Source organism: Oryza brachyantha, chromosome 10 (assembly GCF_000231095.2).
Source record: "Oryza brachyantha chromosome 10, ObraRS2, whole genome shotgun sequence".
Taxonomy (NCBI): domain Eukaryota; kingdom Viridiplantae; phylum Streptophyta; class Magnoliopsida; order Poales; family Poaceae; genus Oryza; species Oryza brachyantha.
In genome coordinates this window covers 13,209,295-13,228,512 of record NC_023172.2, presented here as the reverse complement: position 1 = coordinate 13,228,512, position 19,218 = coordinate 13,209,295, and the positions used below count along the sequence as shown (strand labels likewise).

Sequence of the window (19,218 nt, the reverse complement as noted above, 5' to 3'; positions counted from 1 at the left end):
TTTCCCTTCTTTCCCGCGAGTTTACGCTGCATCGTGGCTTTATTAATTATCACTAGCAGATGGGAGGAAACAGCACGTTCAATTGCAGTTTTTTTTTTTTAGTTTTTGAAAAATTTAAGAAATGGTGCATACGTATATACTCGTAGTAGATGCAAAATTTCCTTGAAAATACATTGTAGTTCGTGGTAGTTTGGTCAAGAGTCAAGACAGTCCGTTATATGAAATTCACTGGTATTCAATCGGAAAGACTAGTCTTTCGTCTTCCTAAATATGAAACACGGAGCAAGTGGCCACATAAACAAAATCTTCAGCTAATTTTGTAACTGCAAGATAGAAGAGTCAGCCCATGCATTTGCCATTTCCTGTTGCAACTTGCAGCGAAACATTCATCAGGCTTGGCTCTCCATGAGAAGAACCCTAACAACCATCCTTGCATAATTCAGGTCAGGACCCCATGAGGCCCATGACAAAGCATGATAAACATTCTGTAGCGCCTCTGCTGGTGATATCGTAGTGCGTTGGTGGTTGTGGCCTTCCTCTGCTTGTCTGAATCTGAAGAAGATTGGAGCATGTTATTTGCGTGGTCACCATGGATCCCCCGGCCAAGCTGCTAAATCCATTAATTGCATTCAATACATTTTGTCTGAACCTGCAAAACTGAATTTTTCACGCCAGGTGGTCGGGTCTTGGCTGTGATTGTTTTCCAGCAAGAATTAGGCGAGCTCAACATGTTTCGGTTCAAATTATGCACTGTTTCTTCCTCTGAAATAAACATCGATTTGTTTCTTGTCTGAATTTTTTGGCTTTCCCTGAGAATTGCAGGAGAAGGGGCTTGGTAATTTCGCGCCATTTCCAGCTCCAGCTTCCACTGCTTAATCCATGGTGTCAACTGCAGCAGCGTGGGATTAAAGTGGGACGATTTCGAAAGAGACATGTGCAAAGAAAGGCAAAGATGCTTTGCTTTGCACTGGCACAGAGTGGGCGACCCCCTTCTGACGTCAACTCGCCATCACTAGCTCACCGATTGACACCTCACCAACTCACTAGTTTAATCACACTACCAAATTACTCTACTTATTAGTTATCTACTACTCACTCGATTAATGAATCAACCAATCGCTCGGGCATCCTGAACAAAACCACACGAAATCTTCAGAGAAATGAGAGAGAGAGAGAGAGAGAGAGAGAGAGAGAGAGAGAGAGAGAGTCGCCCAGAAGGTGTCAGGTCTGAACTCACGGTGAGAAGGCGAAATCACAGTGTTTTTGTGCAAGCGATGGTCGATAGCTGCTCTTGTGAAAGCAGAGGACTGACTGACTGAGCCTGAGACTGACAGTGTTGAGTGCTCGTATGGTTCATCACCGGCTCACCTGAAACACGTCGGTTCTTGTTCAGTTGTTCTGTTCTTCAGACGAACACATGGTTTAAGCAGCTATTATGTATGTATATCATCGAACTATGTAATAATTGGCTGTGTGGTTTGTGTTAGAGTAAAGACCAGGTCATGGGACACATATTGGTCAATCACTTGAAAAAACTGTATCCACCAATCGATTTTGTTAGAAATTGGATCGCAATCGAACAGTAACCAAGAAAATCAAGCAAAGTATCATGTGGACAATCACACATCTTGAAGCAAATCTGTTAGTCACGAAAATTGATTGATAGATTAAAAATTTTCAAGCGATCGACAAATAGCAAATCTGAGGTTTTATCATCCAAAAAGAAATTCTAAACCAACATGAAGGCGTATCCTCAAGAACCAGAGATTTTTTTTAAAAAAACCTATAGGATTCATGGTTGTCAAGAGGACCTGATTATCTGAATATTGCAATTTTGAACCGTGGTTTGTTTAGGAGCTATGAAAACCAGTTGATTTGGGTGGAAAAACGCGTGGAAGAGGATGATGTTGCTTCTCCAAAACCAGTGGAAATTTCCTCGTGGAAAGCAGCACTTGACTGACTTAAAAGTTATTTTTTTCTTTTTTAAAAAAGAACTTTCTGAAAGGTTTTAAAAGTGAGGTCATAGTAGTGTATACGTCAAGGTCTCCTAATTTCTTGGACCCCTGTATTTAGACAAGCAAGTTTTTTTCGCAGTCCAAGTCTTCCTTCAGGTCAGCACAAAAGGAGGCCAAGTCCTTAAAAATATCCAGGCATGTTGCAGTAATCGATGGCGATGATGATGCAAATAACAATGGTGTTAACATGCTTGACTGCTACATGTGGTAAGTGAGATGCTAGATACCCAGCATAAACATAACGACCTGAGCCGGTCATACCATTTTAATTTTCATTTTCCATTTGAAAACTTGACCTGGCGACTGATGACTGTTCAGTATAGGTAGGTTCTTTGTGTTCTCACCATGGCCTGGCCCTTAAATTTCAGACAACAAGGAGTTCGCGAAAATAAAATTTTTGGGTGTTACGTCGAATGTTTGACTGGATGTCGGAGGGAGTTTTTGGACACGAATGAAAAAACGACTTTCATGTCTTGCCTGGAAACCACGAGACGAACCTTTTGAGCCTAATTAGTCCATCATTAGTACATATGGGTTACTGCAACACTTGTACCTAGTTATGGACTAAGTGGACTTAAAAGATATTTCTCATGATTTCCCCCCTAATTGTGTAATTAATTCTTTTATCTATGTTTAATATTCTATTTATGTATCTAAAAATTCGATTTGTTGTTTTTGAAAAAAGAAAATTGTGAACTAGACGGGCCCTAAACTGCATTGCTAGTCTACAAGTGGTAGTAGTAATCTGCAGGTCCTTTCCAACCAATTCACACAGGAACATACACAAGATTTAGACGGACTAACCTGCACTTGTCTATTAATTTGTTTGTACTTTCCAGGCAAAGAACACAGTAGAACCAAATTATGCAATTAGTTTGGCTCTTTCCATGAACAGTCCGAGCCACCAACTGCTGTCTGCTATCTCCTGCATTTGCACTGGAATGAGATGGTCGTCTTCATTCCTCAGTCACCGAAAGGAAGATACATGCTGCACCGCAGAATCGCACTGCATCTTTAAAAACCTGTGCTTCAGCAGTGTCATATCTGCATGATTGTACTCGTATCTGTTCCCTCCCAGAGAGAAATTATTTTTAGCTTCTCTTGTTTTGTTCGTGTCGTTTTTCTAACATTTTTATCCCATAAAGACTATATTTTTTAAGTAATTATTACATTGGTGTTTGATAAAATAGAGAATACATGCTTTGATATTTGAAAGATACAAGACAAATGCATCAGTCTTTATACTTTTGCACGAACATACATAAGATTGATTAAAAATAATGGTTTTTTTTGGTTCTGAGGGAGTGCCATCTTGGATTCCTTACCCAGAACAGTGATTCAGTGAGCAGTGTGTTCATAGATGCTCGGCAAGCAGTTATTGGCCTGATTAATAAAACATATAATATTTTTTTTCAGAAGATAAAAACAGAATGGCACATACGTCCATAAGATTAAACTAATGCCTACACGCACTTCACGCATGATAATAACCACAGTGGTTACTGCACGAGGAACATGAACTTGGCCATCTTTTGGCTTATTATAAAAATAAGCGAAATGATATATTATAAATAAAGAGTAGTTTATAATAGAAGTTTTATATACATGTTCTTATTGATCTAAAAATCAAGACTAAGAAATAAACTATGATAAAAAATCATAAAATCAATTTTAAATTTAAGGTTGCAAATTTAAATTTTGACTTATAGGCATAAACGCAAATGAAAATATGACGGCGAAACAGGGTAATCGATGATAGGACTTTCAGGTTGCTGTTACTGAATCGTGTTGCATCTCAAGGGAAAATGATTTGTACAGGACATCTGAACTGCCGTTATTTTTCTAACCAAACCATACACTCTGTTGTTCTACTCTATACAACAGAGTTAGAGCTGTAGTTTCTAACCAAACCATAGTATATAAGAACCCTAAGGATCCTACCTCTGTTGTGCCAACTTGACGTGGGACAGTTGATGGAGTTAGAGCTGTAGTTTCTATTCTCCCCAGTTTCGAATGCAAGTTGTTTTAGCTAGCATTTTCAGTTAATTTCTAAATGTAAGTTATTATAGAATTCTATACGCTTTGAATGTTTCATTCCTTGTCTGTCTTCGCTAAGCTAATGCTATATATCTTACAAAGAAATTAATGACTCATCTATTCTAATACTACAGCGCAAGCTCTCTTACGCTATCTTCCTATATTCCATTTTAAAACAAATGAATGGACTTTCGTAAATCTTATAAAATTCCCGAGAATGGCACAATGCGTATATATTTTAGAGCGAAGTTAGCGAGAGCTCCAACTCCTCGAAAATGTTCGTTTGACTACATCTTTCTCATCTGATTATCGTGGTTTTCCTGCGGTCTATTGAAACGATAATTCTTGTTTTACACTGCATTCCAATCAAAATGCAGTAATTTTAATATTCCTACCTTTTAAGTTGCAAAGTAGCCCTATGGACTAAACGTCACCGGTAGAGGCCCAGAGGAAAGCCAGATACCAAATCAACAAGCTGAAGAGACAGAAACGGGCCGGCCAGGCTGCCTCGTGGCCCACAAAGCCCAGAAAGCAAGCGAAGAGGCCCAACAACAACCCCGCCAGCGGTGGATTTTTTTGAAAAAAATTTCTAATTTTATTTAATAAATAATTCATAAAACTATATTTTCGTTTTCAAAATTTACAAATCTAATCCCCGCCGTCCTCCTAAAGGGCAGAAAGATGACGTGATAGACGGCGGGGAGGGAGCCGGGGACGGGCGATGATGGCGTGATGGCAATTTTGTAGTTTGGCCCTATAAGAACGGCAAGGGGACAAATTGTAAAATTGCCACGCGTGTCCAGGAACGATTAGACGTGAATCGGACGATTGAACCGTGGTTTGATACATATACATATATGTATAACATATTTAATTATTTAATCACAAGTACTATATTGACTCAGTAGTCACTGTCCCCCTCTTCTATCAAGTAGAAGTGAGGTCGAACCCTCCTATAAGGATTCAATCTATAGTCTCCCTCCTTGCCGTATACCGAAAAATTTAACAAAATGACACTCCATACGAGTGGCTTTAACAAAATACCACCCTCTACCGAGTACTTATAAAAATACCACTCTTCATCTTACATTGTTAACAAAATGCCACTCTGGGGTATTTGAAGGGTATTCTTTTTTTTTTCATCCAAAATGATTTGTAAAAAGACCTAAATGCTCATGCTCAATATAAACCCATGCAGCCCCTTTCCAGGCAATATTATGTGATGTATTTGTTAGTTGAGATGAAGTTGATATTTATTATATGATTTATTACATGATGAGTGCTGCCTAGGATTTTGTTTTAGTGTTTGCAAATCAGTTCAATGCATGCTGCTGCATGAGATTACATTTTTTGCTGGGTGCTGCTATCCTGGACAGACCGGACAAAGGAGAGGATTTTTTTTTTTTTTGCTGGGCGTGGTGGCTCTCGTCACCTCGTGGCTGGACAGAGTAGAAATCGGTGCCTGGAAAGGGGGTGCATGGGTTTATATTGAGCAGGGGTATTTCGGTCTTTCACAAATCATTTTGGATGAAAAAAAAAGAATACCCTTTGAATACCTAAGAGTGTCAATTTGTTAATAATCTGAGATGGAGAGTGGTATTTTTATAAGTACTCGGTAGATGATGACATCTTGTTAAAGTCACTCGTATGGAGTGGCATTTTGTTAAATTTCTCGCCGTATACCACACCATCTTAACGAAACAAATAAATGCGAGGAGACGCAATGGATCAATGATCACTGATCAGTCAGATTTGTGACATCACGATAATCACTAGATTTATCACGGTGACACGATAACGGTAAACCATAGTTTGAATTGGTAAATCGGTTTGAATTAATAAATATTATGATAATTCAAAAGGTTTGAAAATGTTTTGGAATAAAAATCCAAAAAAATCATAGAGATATATCGCGATAATCATCACGTATATTACGATAATCGCAATAGATAGTATGGTTTTGTTACAAAACCACGATTTCCGATATTAAAGAACCACCACGGTTGTCTTAAATATCACAATTATCGGTTTTACTGAAATTAGGACGATAATTGCTACAAACCATGTGATTATCTAGCCCTACTGTGCGATATTCCTTTCAAAACCGTTATGATTTTGTTCAAAGTTTTAAATTTAAATTCATATAACGTTCACATAGTTATCACGATTATCAACGACAATAGCTTGGAGCGGTTTCGGCCCACCCCACGATAAACGGAACCACGCGGATCACACGATTCGGCAAACGAAAACGATGCGCGCGGGCGGCGGCGCGAGCCCACGACACGCCCCCTCCTCCTCCTCCTTCGCCGACGTCGCCATGCTGCCCCGGCGCCTCGCCGCGCACCTCCGCCGCGGCAGCATCCTCCTCCAGCACCACCACCACCACCACCACCACCACCACCGCGGCGGTGGCGGAGCCCCTCCCCACCCGCTCGCGCTCAGCCCCGGCCTCCACCCTCCCCTCCGCCCGCCGCCGCCGCCGCCGCGCCACCCGTTCCAGCTCCTCACCCCCCGTGCCGCCATGGCCGGCGTCGCGCAGCCAGGTACGTAATAGCGCAGCGACGCGAGCTTCTGCCACGCACCTGGGTTATGGGTGTGGGGGAGGGGGAGGCGGAGGCGGAGGAGGGGATTGATTCGGGTGTGGAGGTGTGGTGCAGGAGTCGCGGCCGGGTCGGCGGAGTACGAGGAGGTGCTGGGGTGCCTCTCGTCGCTGATCACGCAGAGGGTGCGGGCGGACACCGGCAACCGTGGCGACCAGTGGGAGCTCATGGCCAAGTACCTGCAGGTGCGCGCGTGCTCGTGTGGGAGCGGTGGGTTTTCGGTTGGTTATTGGTTTAATGGTGGTTTATGATTGGGATTTGATTGCCTTGTTAGATATTGGAGCTGGAGGAGCCGATCGCGAAGTTGAAGGTGGTTCACGTCGCGGGGACAAAAGGGAAGGTGAGTACCGTCGCTGGATGGATTCACATTGTTGTGTTAGACTGATTTCAACTGATTTACATTGTGCAGTTTCAGTAACATTACATATTTATTGGCAAACATGCACAGTATTAGTTATAGCAAAACAAGCGCACTAGGTTTCGCAAGTCATTTGACCGAGAAAGAGAAGGGTTGTGTCTTAAATAAAGACGAGGATGTGGAAATCCGCCTACACTTGTCTTTCAGGCCCAGCCCACCAGGGATTTCCAAATCGTCAGCGCATCAAGTGGGATTATTATGAGCTTGGATTGCACTTTTTCTCTAGAAACTTGCATACTTGATGGAGCTCTCCCTGCCTGGGAAATGAGGATTCCTTGATTACTAAGTTCAGTGCTGTCTATTTTGGTTTACGTGTTTTTGTTTGCTAGTTGTTTGTATTGATTGTCACTGAGTGTAATGATGCCTGATAGATGTAAACAATTGGATATTAAGGATACCCTTTAGATGGATTTTATAGATACTGCATAGTGTGCTAAAGAGAATTGTATTTCAATAGGTTTCAAGAAAAGTTTCATTAAGAGCACTGAAATATCTGTTATCATGGTATCGCTTAGGGTTCAACCTGCACATTTGCTGAGTCAATCCTTCGATCTTGTGGTTTCCGCACTGGGTTATTCACTTCGCCACACTTGATGAATGTTCGTGAGAGATTTCGGCTTGATGGGTATTCTTTCAATCTGCCACACTACAATCTTTATTTGTTCATTTTTTTTTGTATCTTTAGCTTTTTATGATTAGATTGTATGGGATTTATACTTTTATTGATAACTTATTTGATTATTGCTATGACTATGCACTCTTGTGCTCACTTAATTTCTTCTCTTGTGAGTTCATAGGTTGGACATTTCGGAAGAAAAGTTTGTAAGATATTTCTGGTGGTGCTGGAACAAACTGAAAGTAAGGATTCATCATATTCTGTTGCATGTACTGACTATGGAATACTGTTGAATCTGCATTGTTTCTTTATATAAGTTTTGAAACACTCACTGTAGTTAATCTGTTGTGCTTTACAGGATAGTACTGGTGGTGATATTCCAATGCCAGCCTATTTTAGGTTCCTTGCGCTGCTAGCGTTCAAGATATTTTCTGATGAGAAGGTAACATTCAATACTTTCTGCTGTCTAGCTTTTTTGATCTTGTAGTAAATCTAGTTATATGAGTTTTGAAGATTTCATCAACACCAACCATCAAAAGAATGGATATTCATGGACATTGTCCCAACCTAAACTGAACTGAATTGTTTCTCAAAGAAAAGTCATATGCTCATATTATGCCAGATCTTTATTCAATCTAAATGGCTGCTAGTTCTATGATATTTTCACCACCCTTCACTTCAACTATCTGCACTTCACACGATTAGTAAATTGGACTGTGAAATGATTGCTTGTCTGATAAGTTTATTGACAAGCATTATCATCTTTAGGTACACGAGCATTCTGCACTTGTTGAATTTGACAATTGCACCAACAACTTTACTAGAATTTTATTTAGCAACTATTTTTTTTGTTTTCTGGTTTAAGCAGGTGGATGTAGCTGTCCTTGAGGTTGGTTTGGGAGGGAGATATGATGCAACAAACGTGGTACACGACATCTTTTCTCATTGTTTTACAGTCAAATAATGAATTGTAGTATCATGTATTTACACGACATAATTGCCAACCAAAACTAAAGATTGTCTTCTCATATTGACCTTTTAGTGCGAATGCTGATAATTGCAGAGTCCACAGCAAAGTTGAATGGGAGATAGAGCATATACGTCGTATTTAGTACTATAGAGTGTTTATCTTGCCATCTAGATTTAGCTGTAAAACGTGCAAATTTGTTTGGATTTTGTGTCAAACACATGTTTGTTTTGTTCCATTATGGCCCACCGAGATTGCTGTTAATATCTTAGCATGAACAAAACCTGAAGAGTATGACACATTTTGCAGGTCAAAGCACCTGTAGTTTGTGGAATATCTTCCCTTGGATATGATCACATGGAGATTCTTGGTTAGTTATGAAACTGAAGGAAGAAATACCTCTCTCATCAATAAAAACTCGCTTCACGCTATACGCGTTCATTTTGGACCATGAACAGGAAATACACTCGGAGAAATTGCTGGGGAGAAGGCCGGAATATTAAAGGTTTTGTGCTATTTACTTTTCCACTGTTTATTAAGTAAATAAGAGTGTAACATGTTTTTTTGCTCTGATTTCCTTCAGTTAACTACTTCCACAGCTAAATTTGTCTGTTGCTGAGTCCCTTTCTAAATGCAGAAAGGAGTTCCAGCATATACAGTTCCACAACCAGAAGAGGCAATGTCTGTACTGAAGCACAGAGCTTCTGAATTGGGTGTATGTATCCTGTGCTTCATTGTTTCTTTTGGGGTTTCCACCATGCCTTATACTCTGTAATGTATCCATGAAAAGTTTTTTTTCCATTGATATAAGCAACTTAAATTCTTTAAAGGTTCCCCTCCAAGTAGTCCAGCCTTTGGATCCACATCAGTTAGGTGATCAACCTCTTGGGCTACATGGTGAACACCAATACATGAATGCGGGTCTTGCAGTTGCATTGGTTAATACCTGGCTTCAAAGGCAGGGGCATTTCAACATATTACATGCGAAACATTCTGTAAGTACTCTACTCCAAACTGGCATGTAAAGAAAGTTAGGTTGAATAGTCATCCTAACAAGTAATGCAGATCACATTGCCAGATCAATTCATCAAAGGGCTGTCAAGTGCTTGTTTACAAGGCCGAGCACAGATTGTTCCAGATCCTGAAATGCTCTCGAAAGACAGCAGTTCCCTAATTTTCTATTTGGATGGAGCACATAGCCCAGAAAGTATGGAAATTTGTGCGAGGTGGTTTTCCTGTGTTACAAAAAAGGACGGAGAACAACCAGGCTCTTTGGACCAGCCACATTTTGGCAGCAATTCTAGGAAGGTATGCCTTGCAGTGAGCTAGTGAGGGCTTTCTTTTTCTCTCTGTTTTTTTATGTTCATATCATTGTTCTTTCTTTCTTTCTTTCTTTCTTTCTTTCTTTCTTACAGCACTCTGTCTGTGACCCTTGCAGATTCTCCTGTTCAATTGCATGTCTGTAAGAGATCCTCAGAGATTGCTTCCATGTCTTTTAGCTACATGCGCTCAAAATGGTATTATAATCAAATTTATTTCCCCTGCATGGTTTAACTGCCAGTAATTTTAGGAGAGTAGGTGAACTGCTAGCACAGTTAACCTTTTCTCGCTATCCAAGATCATTACATATCTATTGTGAGTTGTATGAATGCTTTTTTGCTCTTCTCTAATGACTTGCAATCATTTTCTCAGGACTCCAGTTTGATCATGCCTTATTTGTGCCAAATCAATCTCAATACAACAAGCTTGGTTCTCATGCATCCCCACCTTCAGAGCGTGTGCAAATTGATCTGTCATGGCAGCTATCACTTCAAAGAGTGTGGGAAGGCCTTCTTCATAGCAATAAAGGTTGCTCTAAACTGAATTGCAATAATTATGAGTGTCCTTTTATTGTCAGCTTGTGTTTTCTTATTGAAACAAAGTAAGTTCATTGGGTTGAGGACCATATATGAACTTAAAAACTGGAACACTGCAGGTTCGAATGGTGCAAACCCTAGTACAGCTAGTTCAGTTTTTGAATCTCTTCCATTGGCAATCAAGTGGCTAAGGGAAACTGCTCAACAAAACCAATCTACTTCATTTCAGGTGAAAACTCTACTATACCTTCAGCTTTGTTCTCCCAAATCATTTGTATCATGTATGACCGTAGATTATCATCCAACCATACCTAGCTACTGTACCATAGTCAGTGACATCATATAATTCATTGTCAGCTTAGTGCATATATATGTAATTATGTAGTGACCACCATTGATCATTTACTTCATCACCATTCTTGTCTCCTATATTCTTCCATCCTTTCGATGTGTTCACGTGCACGCAACTGCAAGTGAATGGACAGTTTTTTTCCCCTTTGGTTCTGCTTTTCCATGATCTGGAATACCTATTAACTATTTACGTGCATGTGTTTATTTTATGTTAATTTAATTGTACTATCCCTGTTGCCTTTTGTTGCCTTTTGTTTCCAGCAGGCAGCAGCTACTTTCAAAATTGATGCTGATACATTTGCATTTGTACACTTTAACCAGGTCTTAGTTACTGGCTCCCTGCATCTTGTTGGTGATGTATTGAGATTGCTCAAGAATTAACTTCATCCAGAGTGATGCATAGTTCAGATTGAAATAGCTGCTTGCGGCAGCATAAGCTGGCCCCTGAAACCCTTTATGATTGGGATACAAAGTGAAACTACCTGATTGGAAATTGGAAGAATTGAAAGGCATATTGATTCAGATACTAACCAACTGAAAAATTGTTGTATTTTCCAATTTTCGTGTTTCTGCCTTTGCAGGCAGTCTGTACCTTGTAGTCTATTGTTGTTTAGAAGAGTGCCACCCAATTGTGGAATGTACAAACATTGGATTATATGATATTACTACCCATTTTTTTAATTTACATGGAGCAAGATAATAATAGCTTATGCATTTATATCCCCAGTTGGAAGATAGAAACTGAGGCTGGTATATTTCCATTGTTAGCATTTTCCTGCACATACATGTTATTGTTCTTTTAGGAAAAAGCAGACTGATATGGTTGCTGTCTTTTTCAGAATGTATTTTGGGGCTGAAGCCAGATCAAAAGTAATTTGCTTGCGTCTTGCCTGTGGCCCTGGGCAAAAAGGAAGATTCTTCAGGTGAAACATACATCTCCCCCCTGTTATTCCAGGTCATATACAATAATTACTTTGAAAACTGTCAGGTAGTACCATACCATGAGCTATTTTTGTTCTTGTGCCTTTTATTCTGATGTAAGCTTATTTGCCATCTTTGTTTGTGAAGAACAAGTTTGTGCAAGGTCACATCTCTAAAAGGCCAATGGCATGTTCTTAACATTTACTATTTTGCGATGAAGTATATACTCCCTTTGTTCCAAAATAAGCATTTCTGGAATTCAAAATTTGTACCACAGTAGAAGCATTCTAGGGCACTGATTCCAATGCATAGGAATCCATACATTTTCAGCTAATTAGGTGCTTGGGAGGGGAATCTAAGCAATTCCAAATTCATAATTTTTTGACCACTGAGGTGACCAAAGAATATTTTCCCTTAACCTTTTAGTATTTGCTAAACAACCTAAAAATACTTATATTTTGGAATGGTGGGGATACTATTTAATTTTATCATATGTGCAAATGATTATACATTTTTTGTTGTTTGTGTTCTTCTGGGTGTACTAAGATTAGTTTGGTCAATTTCTTTCTCAAATGAGACTAGAGAGAAAAAAAAATGACCGACAGATAACAATGGTACTTAATTTCCTCGTTTGCACTGTCCTGGGCTATTGTTAGTCACTAGCTATTATGGCACCCTAAATATAGTCAAACACTTTACATAGGAGAATAACCACAAATTGTAACCATGAGACGAGTAGTCTCCAAAGTTAGCATTGCACTCACCTCTGTGACCTTTCCTTGCTTGATGTTGGAGTTAGACCGAAGCCTCATCTATTTCTCCCCCAGCTTCCTCTCCAAATCAGGTTTCTGGAATTGCATTTTAAAGTCTTCCATCAACTTCTTCCGCACACCGTCCCTTTGGCTTTCATCTGCACCTATTCAGTTGCAGATTGAGAGCCAAAGACATTATTTTGATTCTATCAGAACGGTTTTGCCTGACAATTCTTGTTAGCAGCAAAGCGACATATTGCTAGGCACCCCCACTGGGAATACCAGGATGACGTTCTCTGGTACACTGGACAAGTGCAATGCTTGTGACAAGACCGTTCATTTCATTGATCTCCTTACAGCGGACAGCATTCCCTACCACAAGTCTTGCTTCAAATGCAGCCACTGCAAAGGCACACTTTCGGTATGCACTCTTCTTTGTGTCTGCACTCCATGATGTGAAGCATCAGTTTCTTATGCTTCTTCATGATGTTAAAAAATTACATGCGATCATGAGTTGATGTTGAATTGTGCTATTTCCAGATGTGCAACTATTCGTCCATGGATGGGGTTCTTTATTGCAAGACCCATTTTGAGCAACTATTTAAGGTTACAGGTACCTTCAACAAGAACTTCCCCTCAGGTAAGTTTTAATGTTTGATCTGCATCGCCCTTTTTCCTGTTATCTTTTCATGAAAGCACAAGAAGAATCTTATTGCTATACTGCTTTGTCCTGTTGTTCAGGTGCAAAGGCAAACAGTGAACAGGTATCGCATATCTCATTATCTTTCTAATTGTTCTTTAAACTTCCATTGGACCAGAATTCGTACTTTTATCATGAAGCAAAAAGGGGAAAAAAAAAGGCATTGGTACCTCTAAAAAGAATCATGGGCTCGTGGCGCCTATCATGAAGGACGATCAGCAACGTCATGCAGTTTAAATTTGCCATGCATTGCAACTCATACGATTTGCTTTTGTGTGACAAAACAGCCTAAGGTTCCCAACAAGCTGTCCTCTTTGTTCTGTGGAACCCAGGACAAGTGTACTGCCTGCAAGAAGACTGTGTACCCATTGGAGAAGGTACAAACTTCCTTTTCCAACCATCATACTATCTCTGTTTACTGTATGTGTCTGGTGACAAAAGCAATCGGAAATTACCTATCAGTAAAGTAGGACAGTGAGTGGGATGCTCCTCTCTCAACTATTTGCTAGTATCCGGCTATCCGCCCCCGTCCTTATTATTCCCTCCATTGGTTGACGAACTTTGATCAAAATTTCATGATTAGTCTTTTGACAAGATAATTATGCATCTGTTCCTGCATTTCTTTTGGAGGTTCTTCTTGTCTTTCTTTCCAAATGTGTCTGATGCTTTATGTGAGTCCCCATCATTCCAAGTTTCCAACTCCCCTTGCAGATGACCTTGGAGGGTGAGCCTTACCACAAGACCTGCTTCAAGTGCGCCCATGGTGGCTGCCTCCTCACCAACGCCTCCTACGCTGCGCACAACGGGATTCTCTACTGCCAGAACCACTTCTGGCAGCTGTTCAAGAAGACTGGTAGCTACGACAACCTGCTGAAGCCGGCCTCCGCCAAGAACACCTGCGCATCCGAGGCCTTAGAGCCTGCAAAGGAACATCCAGAGACGGAGGAGGCATCCAAGGAAGAGGCGTCACCGGAGCAAGTCGCGGAAGCTGTAGAGGACCAGGAGCACTCATAAGCAGAATCCACCACGTTGCGCACGCACAGAGGAATGTATATACATGTTCCCATGTATATATTGCTGCCAGATTGTTTTGATCTGCTAAAGACACTTGTCTCTGGTTCTTACATTTTTTTTTATTGTCTTGGCTCCTGCAATCCTGGAGTCTCTATCTGTGCTGTTATCTCATTAATGAGAGCAGAATTCTCAAAAGAAAGGGGATACCATGTGAATTCTGAGAGCAGAATTCTGATTTGCGGTGAGTTGTGAGATGATAATATCCTGAGGCCTGATTCAAAACAAACAATTTGTGAAGGAATAGTGTAGGATTCCAAACCTATAGGAAATTTTTTATTTGGCCCTTAACAGTTTAAACAAATGATGGAAACTTCCCAAATCATATAAAATTCGTTACTGATGCCTTAATACGTGTGGATTATGTCAAACCTCTTGAAAATTTTCTTTGAAACTCTATCTCATCCAATCTGCAATCTATCCAAATATTCATGTAAACCCTCTATTTTTGCATATACATCCCTGCTAATGTTTTACAGTTCCCGTGTTTCAAAGGGGGACTAATTCAGTGGCAGCCATCTCTTCTGGGATCTCATGGACATTTGTAGTTGTAAAGGCTTTGGTTCCAAGGAAGGAACAGAACAGAAAGAGGAAGCATCAAGCTGGCAACAGATTCTCGTTCCCTTTTTCCTGTCCATTGGCCGAATCATCCATCCCCATGTCTCGAAATTCCAATGGATGGACAGGCGATCAATCAGAGGTTCAAACATTCCTTCCTGCTTTTCTGGTGCGGTGTCATGTCGCAACATCATTTGGTCCAGCTGTTGAAGAATCTCTCCAAAAAGGCAGAACCGCACCGGCAAAACTATGGCTGCGACGCTGGGTTTAGTTAGAAAAAAATTTTGGGAGAGAGGTCTTATCAACGTGTACGGTCACACATTTAAAGTATTAAATGTAGTCTAATTACAAAATAAATTTTAGATTTCGTCTGGAAATCGTGAGATGAATTTTTTAGTCTAATTAATCCATCATTAGCACGTGTTGGTTACTGTAACACTTATGACTAATTATGTACTAATTATACTCAAAATATTCATCTCATGATTTCCTATATAACCGTGTAATTAGTTTTAATGTTTATGTATATTTAATGCTTTATTTAGGTATTTAAAGATTCGATGAGATGTTTTTGAAAAAAAAATTAGGAACTAAACAGGGCTGCAAGGTGTTGTCGTCGAAGACCGACCGGTTAGTGGACTTTAGCGGATGCTCATCAGCGTCAATTCTGTGAGGTTTATTTACGAATTTGTTACTGGACGACCAGTCTAAACTACATTATTACTGGACTTCTTTTGTTGAACGTGTCTTAAGAGGATGCAATCATGCGTACATCCATGCATGGCACGTGATGGTATGCACTCCCTTCGTATTCAGATAACATAGCTAACTTTTTAACATATGTTTAACCATTTATTTTATTTTAAAAAATCAATACAAATATATGACAATCTAGGTTTTAATTAAAGTACATTTAATACTATATTCAATTACATCAACATAAATAACAATTGCATAAGTTTTTTATAAGATGAATGGTTAAATATCTACCAAAAAGAAAACGTCTGTTAAAATATATCGTATTTGCATACTGAATTGCATGGTTTTCCTTTTAAACTTGAATCAAATGCATATATATATGGGTCGGTTCTTCATAGATGATAAAGCGGATTATAGATAATTGCTTATAGATATTAGTTATATAAATCTAAAAACATCTCGAAGAAAATATGTAGAAAAATCACAATTTAAAAAACGTGGCACAGATAACCCGATTGATAATCACGAGTCACCTAGTTTCTTTTTCATGGAGCCTTCTGATCTGTCCTAAGCACAAAGACTACTACTTTCCACCCGGCAGAACTACCTTTACTGCAGCAAATTGTCCTCAGCTACTTCCATTGACCTGACCAAAGTCATCGCAGTGGCCTGCTACTACTACTATTACACCAGTTCATCCTCCACACACACATAAAATAAATTGCATTACCAAAATTTTACTTTGGATCATTAGAAAACGTTGCACTTTAGATAATGTGACCGACCTAAAAAGTACACTCTAAAAATATCAAGATGAAACTTTAATAAAATATGACTCCAAGTGCAATTTTACTTTTAAAAGAATAGTTGTATCAAATCATCCAAATCACCCTGCTTCCCTGCCCATCACTGTTTTCAATGAGGGTTGCAGCGAACATAACGCCCCACCCACCTCACCTCACCTAGGCCCCGTTGGTTCCCCTCGTTTTTTCGCAAACGGCTAATCATAGTATTTTTTTTAAAAAAAGTTTTATAGAAAAATTGTTTTAAAATTTTAAATTAATTTATTTTTCTAATATTTTATAGCTAATAATTAATGATATCACCGTGATTTTCGCGCCGGTTAACAACCACCACACAGAACACGGGTCTAGTCCTAATCCCAATCTAACTCTAATCCTAATCCACCCTAGGCCACACACACAAAAAAAAAGAAAAAGAGAAAAAAAATACGCACGCAAATTAACCTATCACCACGCAAAAGCCGCTCGCCCCGGCGGCCAGCAGGCAGGCAGGCAGAGGGAGGCGGGTCCGACGAGAAGCACACCTCGCCGTGGTGACGGCAACGGCGACGGCGCTGACGTCCTAGTGGGACGAAGCCAGTGACGTCACCCTAGTGACAGAAGCTGCGCCTGCAACAGCGAAGCTCCCACGTTCCGCCCAGCTGCGAGTTCAGAGTTTAGACGTGCTGGATTTGACTCGCGGTCAGCCTCGCTCAGCTCAGCACCAGAAAAAAAATAGTGGATTACTAATTAGATCATTTTCAGTTTTTAAATACAATGTTTTAACTTTTTATTTTATTTAAATTTTTTTTGCAATTAGCATTTTTATTTTTGCTCAATGATAAAACATGAATAGAACTCTATGCGTGACTAATTTTTTATGTTTTTCTACAAATTTTTCAAATAAGATGAACGATCAAACGTTCGGCACGGTAAAACGAAAAATAAAGTTATTATGGGACAGAGAGATAGTATCTTATTTTTCTTCTTTTTCTTTTTTTAAAAAATGGATCAGTGGATTCACCAGTGGAAGTTTGTCTTCTTTCAGCGTTAACATTTCGATTTTCAGGAAAAAAGATATTTATAAATAAAAAATAATTTATTAATAATTATATATATTCTTAGTGTATAAAAATAGAAGCCAAGAATAAACTATAATGAGAAAATTTCAAAATCAAATCTAAATTTAAGATTAAACATTTAAATTTAGCTCATAAATATAAACATAAGCAAAAATATGAGACCCTTTATTTTTTAAATATATCAATCCCTCTATTCTAAAGAAAACTATTTTTAGCCCATGACATATACAAATCAATGCAAAATCACATAGATTAAAATACCCTTTACATTTTTTAAATCTCAATACATTTGTGCTTTACTTTTTTAAAATCCAATGTATTTTCTTTATTTTACTTTACTTTCATATAATAATCGTCTATAAAATAAAGTCTTTTTAGAATAAATTAGGGAAGTTAAAAATGAAGTTGTTTTTAGGACTAAGGCCACGTTCGGCGGACTTTTGGCGGAGAAAGGAGGTAAGTTAACCTAACCGATACGGAAAACGTAGTAATAGATTAGTATATAATTAATTAATTATTAATTATTAAAAATATAAAATAGACTAATATGATTTTTTAAGCAATTTTTTCTATAATTTTTTTAAAAAATATACAGTTTAGTAGTTCGAAAGTGTGTAAGTAAAAGACGAGAGAGACTTAACTCGTCGCGGGGCCGAACGCGGCCTAAGGTAAGGTAGTTTAAAGTTATTTTTTTCCGTTTCCTTGTTTGCTTTTGCTGTTGTTGGCACCTTGTTTCTGACGAAATTTCTCTCCTCTGCACGTCTGAGGCTGAGAATACATTAGGCTGGAAAAGAGCGTGACGCTCTCGTCCTCTTTACGGACACGTGCGAGGTTTGATCGTTGCCGAGAGAGAATTTGTTTCTTGTCGTTGTCGCTGTCATTGATGTTTGAACGGGTAAACTTAGGAACGGAACAAAAGAAATTCTATTATGTCCTCGTAATATCTGTTAACTGCAGATATTCTCTCCGTTCTAAAATACTCCCTCGGCTTTATATTATATAACTTTTTATTTGTCCAAATTCATCCATATATATGTTTTGTGTATATGTGATTCATTAGTACACGTGTGGATCTTATCTATTTGATCTCGAAGTCCTCATATAACACTTCTTCCAGTCGGATCACTTGTTGGGAAATAATCATGCTCACACATGTTCCACACGGGCAAGAAAGTATAATCTAATGAAAGCCGTCTGAGATTCTTTCTATAGGAACCCTGAAGAGAAAGGAGATAAGGATAGAAAACTTTATAATGTAGAATAGAGAAAATATGACGAAGTATTAAACGTAGTTTAATTACAAAACAAATTTCAGATTCTGCCTAGAAACCGTGAGACGAATCTTTTGGGTCTAATTAATCTATCATTAGCACATGTTGGTTACTGTAGCACTTATGACTAATCATGCATTAATTAGTCTTAAAAAATCGTGTCGCAATTTCTTACATAACTGTACAATTAGTTTTTTGGTACATCTATATTTAATGCTTTATTTAGATGTCTAAAGATTCGATATAATGTTTTTAGAGAAACTTTTTGGGAACTAAATAAGGCCTTAGTCTTAAACGGATGCAGTAAGTTTCAAGGCAGTGCATAAGATTTTTCTTTTCGAAATCTGGTAAACCAATTTAGAGTTGGTCAAATTTTAGGGAAAAAAATCACTAGACATAAGTAACTCTTCACTAATGTTTAACTGTTGACTTGGGCAAAGAATAGGTTTACCATGACATGAATAGGAGGAAACACACAGTGACAAACTGAACCATAACATAGAAACAACCCAAAACTAA

The 19,218-nt window shown here is 38.9% G+C and overlaps 2 protein-coding genes across 5 annotated transcripts; both read left to right on the top strand.

Moving 5' to 3' along the window:
* The first annotated feature begins 6,232 nt into the window (after positions 1–6,232).
* On the top strand, positions 6,233–11,541 carry LOC102708373 (folylpolyglutamate synthase-like). Of its 2 annotated transcripts, XM_040528114.1 has the most exons (16): positions 6,233–6,598; positions 6,713–6,840; positions 6,930–6,995; positions 7,589–7,698; positions 7,871–7,931; positions 8,048–8,131; positions 8,558–8,614; positions 8,966–9,026; positions 9,115–9,161; positions 9,294–9,371; positions 9,487–9,651; positions 9,722–9,964; positions 10,095–10,173; positions 10,349–10,504; positions 10,632–10,741; positions 11,185–11,541. In XM_040528114.1, exons 1-16 carry the CDS (start codon positions 6,307–6,309, stop codon positions 11,242–11,244), a joined length of 1,797 nt encoding a protein of 598 aa, XP_040384048.1. In that variant the 5' UTR covers positions 6,233–6,306; the 3' UTR covers positions 11,245–11,541. The 2 variants fall into 2 exon arrangements, with proteins under 2 accessions (XP_040384048.1, XP_015697413.1); XM_015841927.2 differs by lacking the exon at positions 6,233–6,598 and having other exon boundaries at positions 6,753–6,840; positions 8,558–8,611.
* Positions 11,542–11,603: 62 nt separating this feature from the next.
* LOC102717374 (LIM domain-containing protein PLIM2b-like) lies at positions 11,604–14,642 on the top strand. Of its 3 annotated transcripts, none has more exons than XM_015841929.2 (6): positions 11,604–11,786; positions 12,781–12,957; positions 13,077–13,176; positions 13,278–13,300; positions 13,524–13,613; positions 13,948–14,642. In XM_015841929.2, exons 2-6 carry the CDS (start codon positions 12,823–12,825, stop codon positions 14,248–14,250), a joined length of 651 nt encoding a protein of 216 aa, XP_015697415.1. In that variant the 5' UTR covers positions 11,604–11,786; positions 12,781–12,822; the 3' UTR covers positions 14,251–14,642. The 3 variants fall into 3 exon arrangements, with proteins under 3 accessions (XP_015697415.1, XP_015697414.1, XP_006661927.1); XM_015841928.2 differs by lacking the exon at positions 11,604–11,786 and adding an exon at positions 12,287–12,628; XM_006661864.3 differs by lacking the exon at positions 11,604–11,786 and having other exon boundaries at positions 12,622–12,957.
* Positions 14,643–19,218: the final 4,576 nt, after the last annotated feature.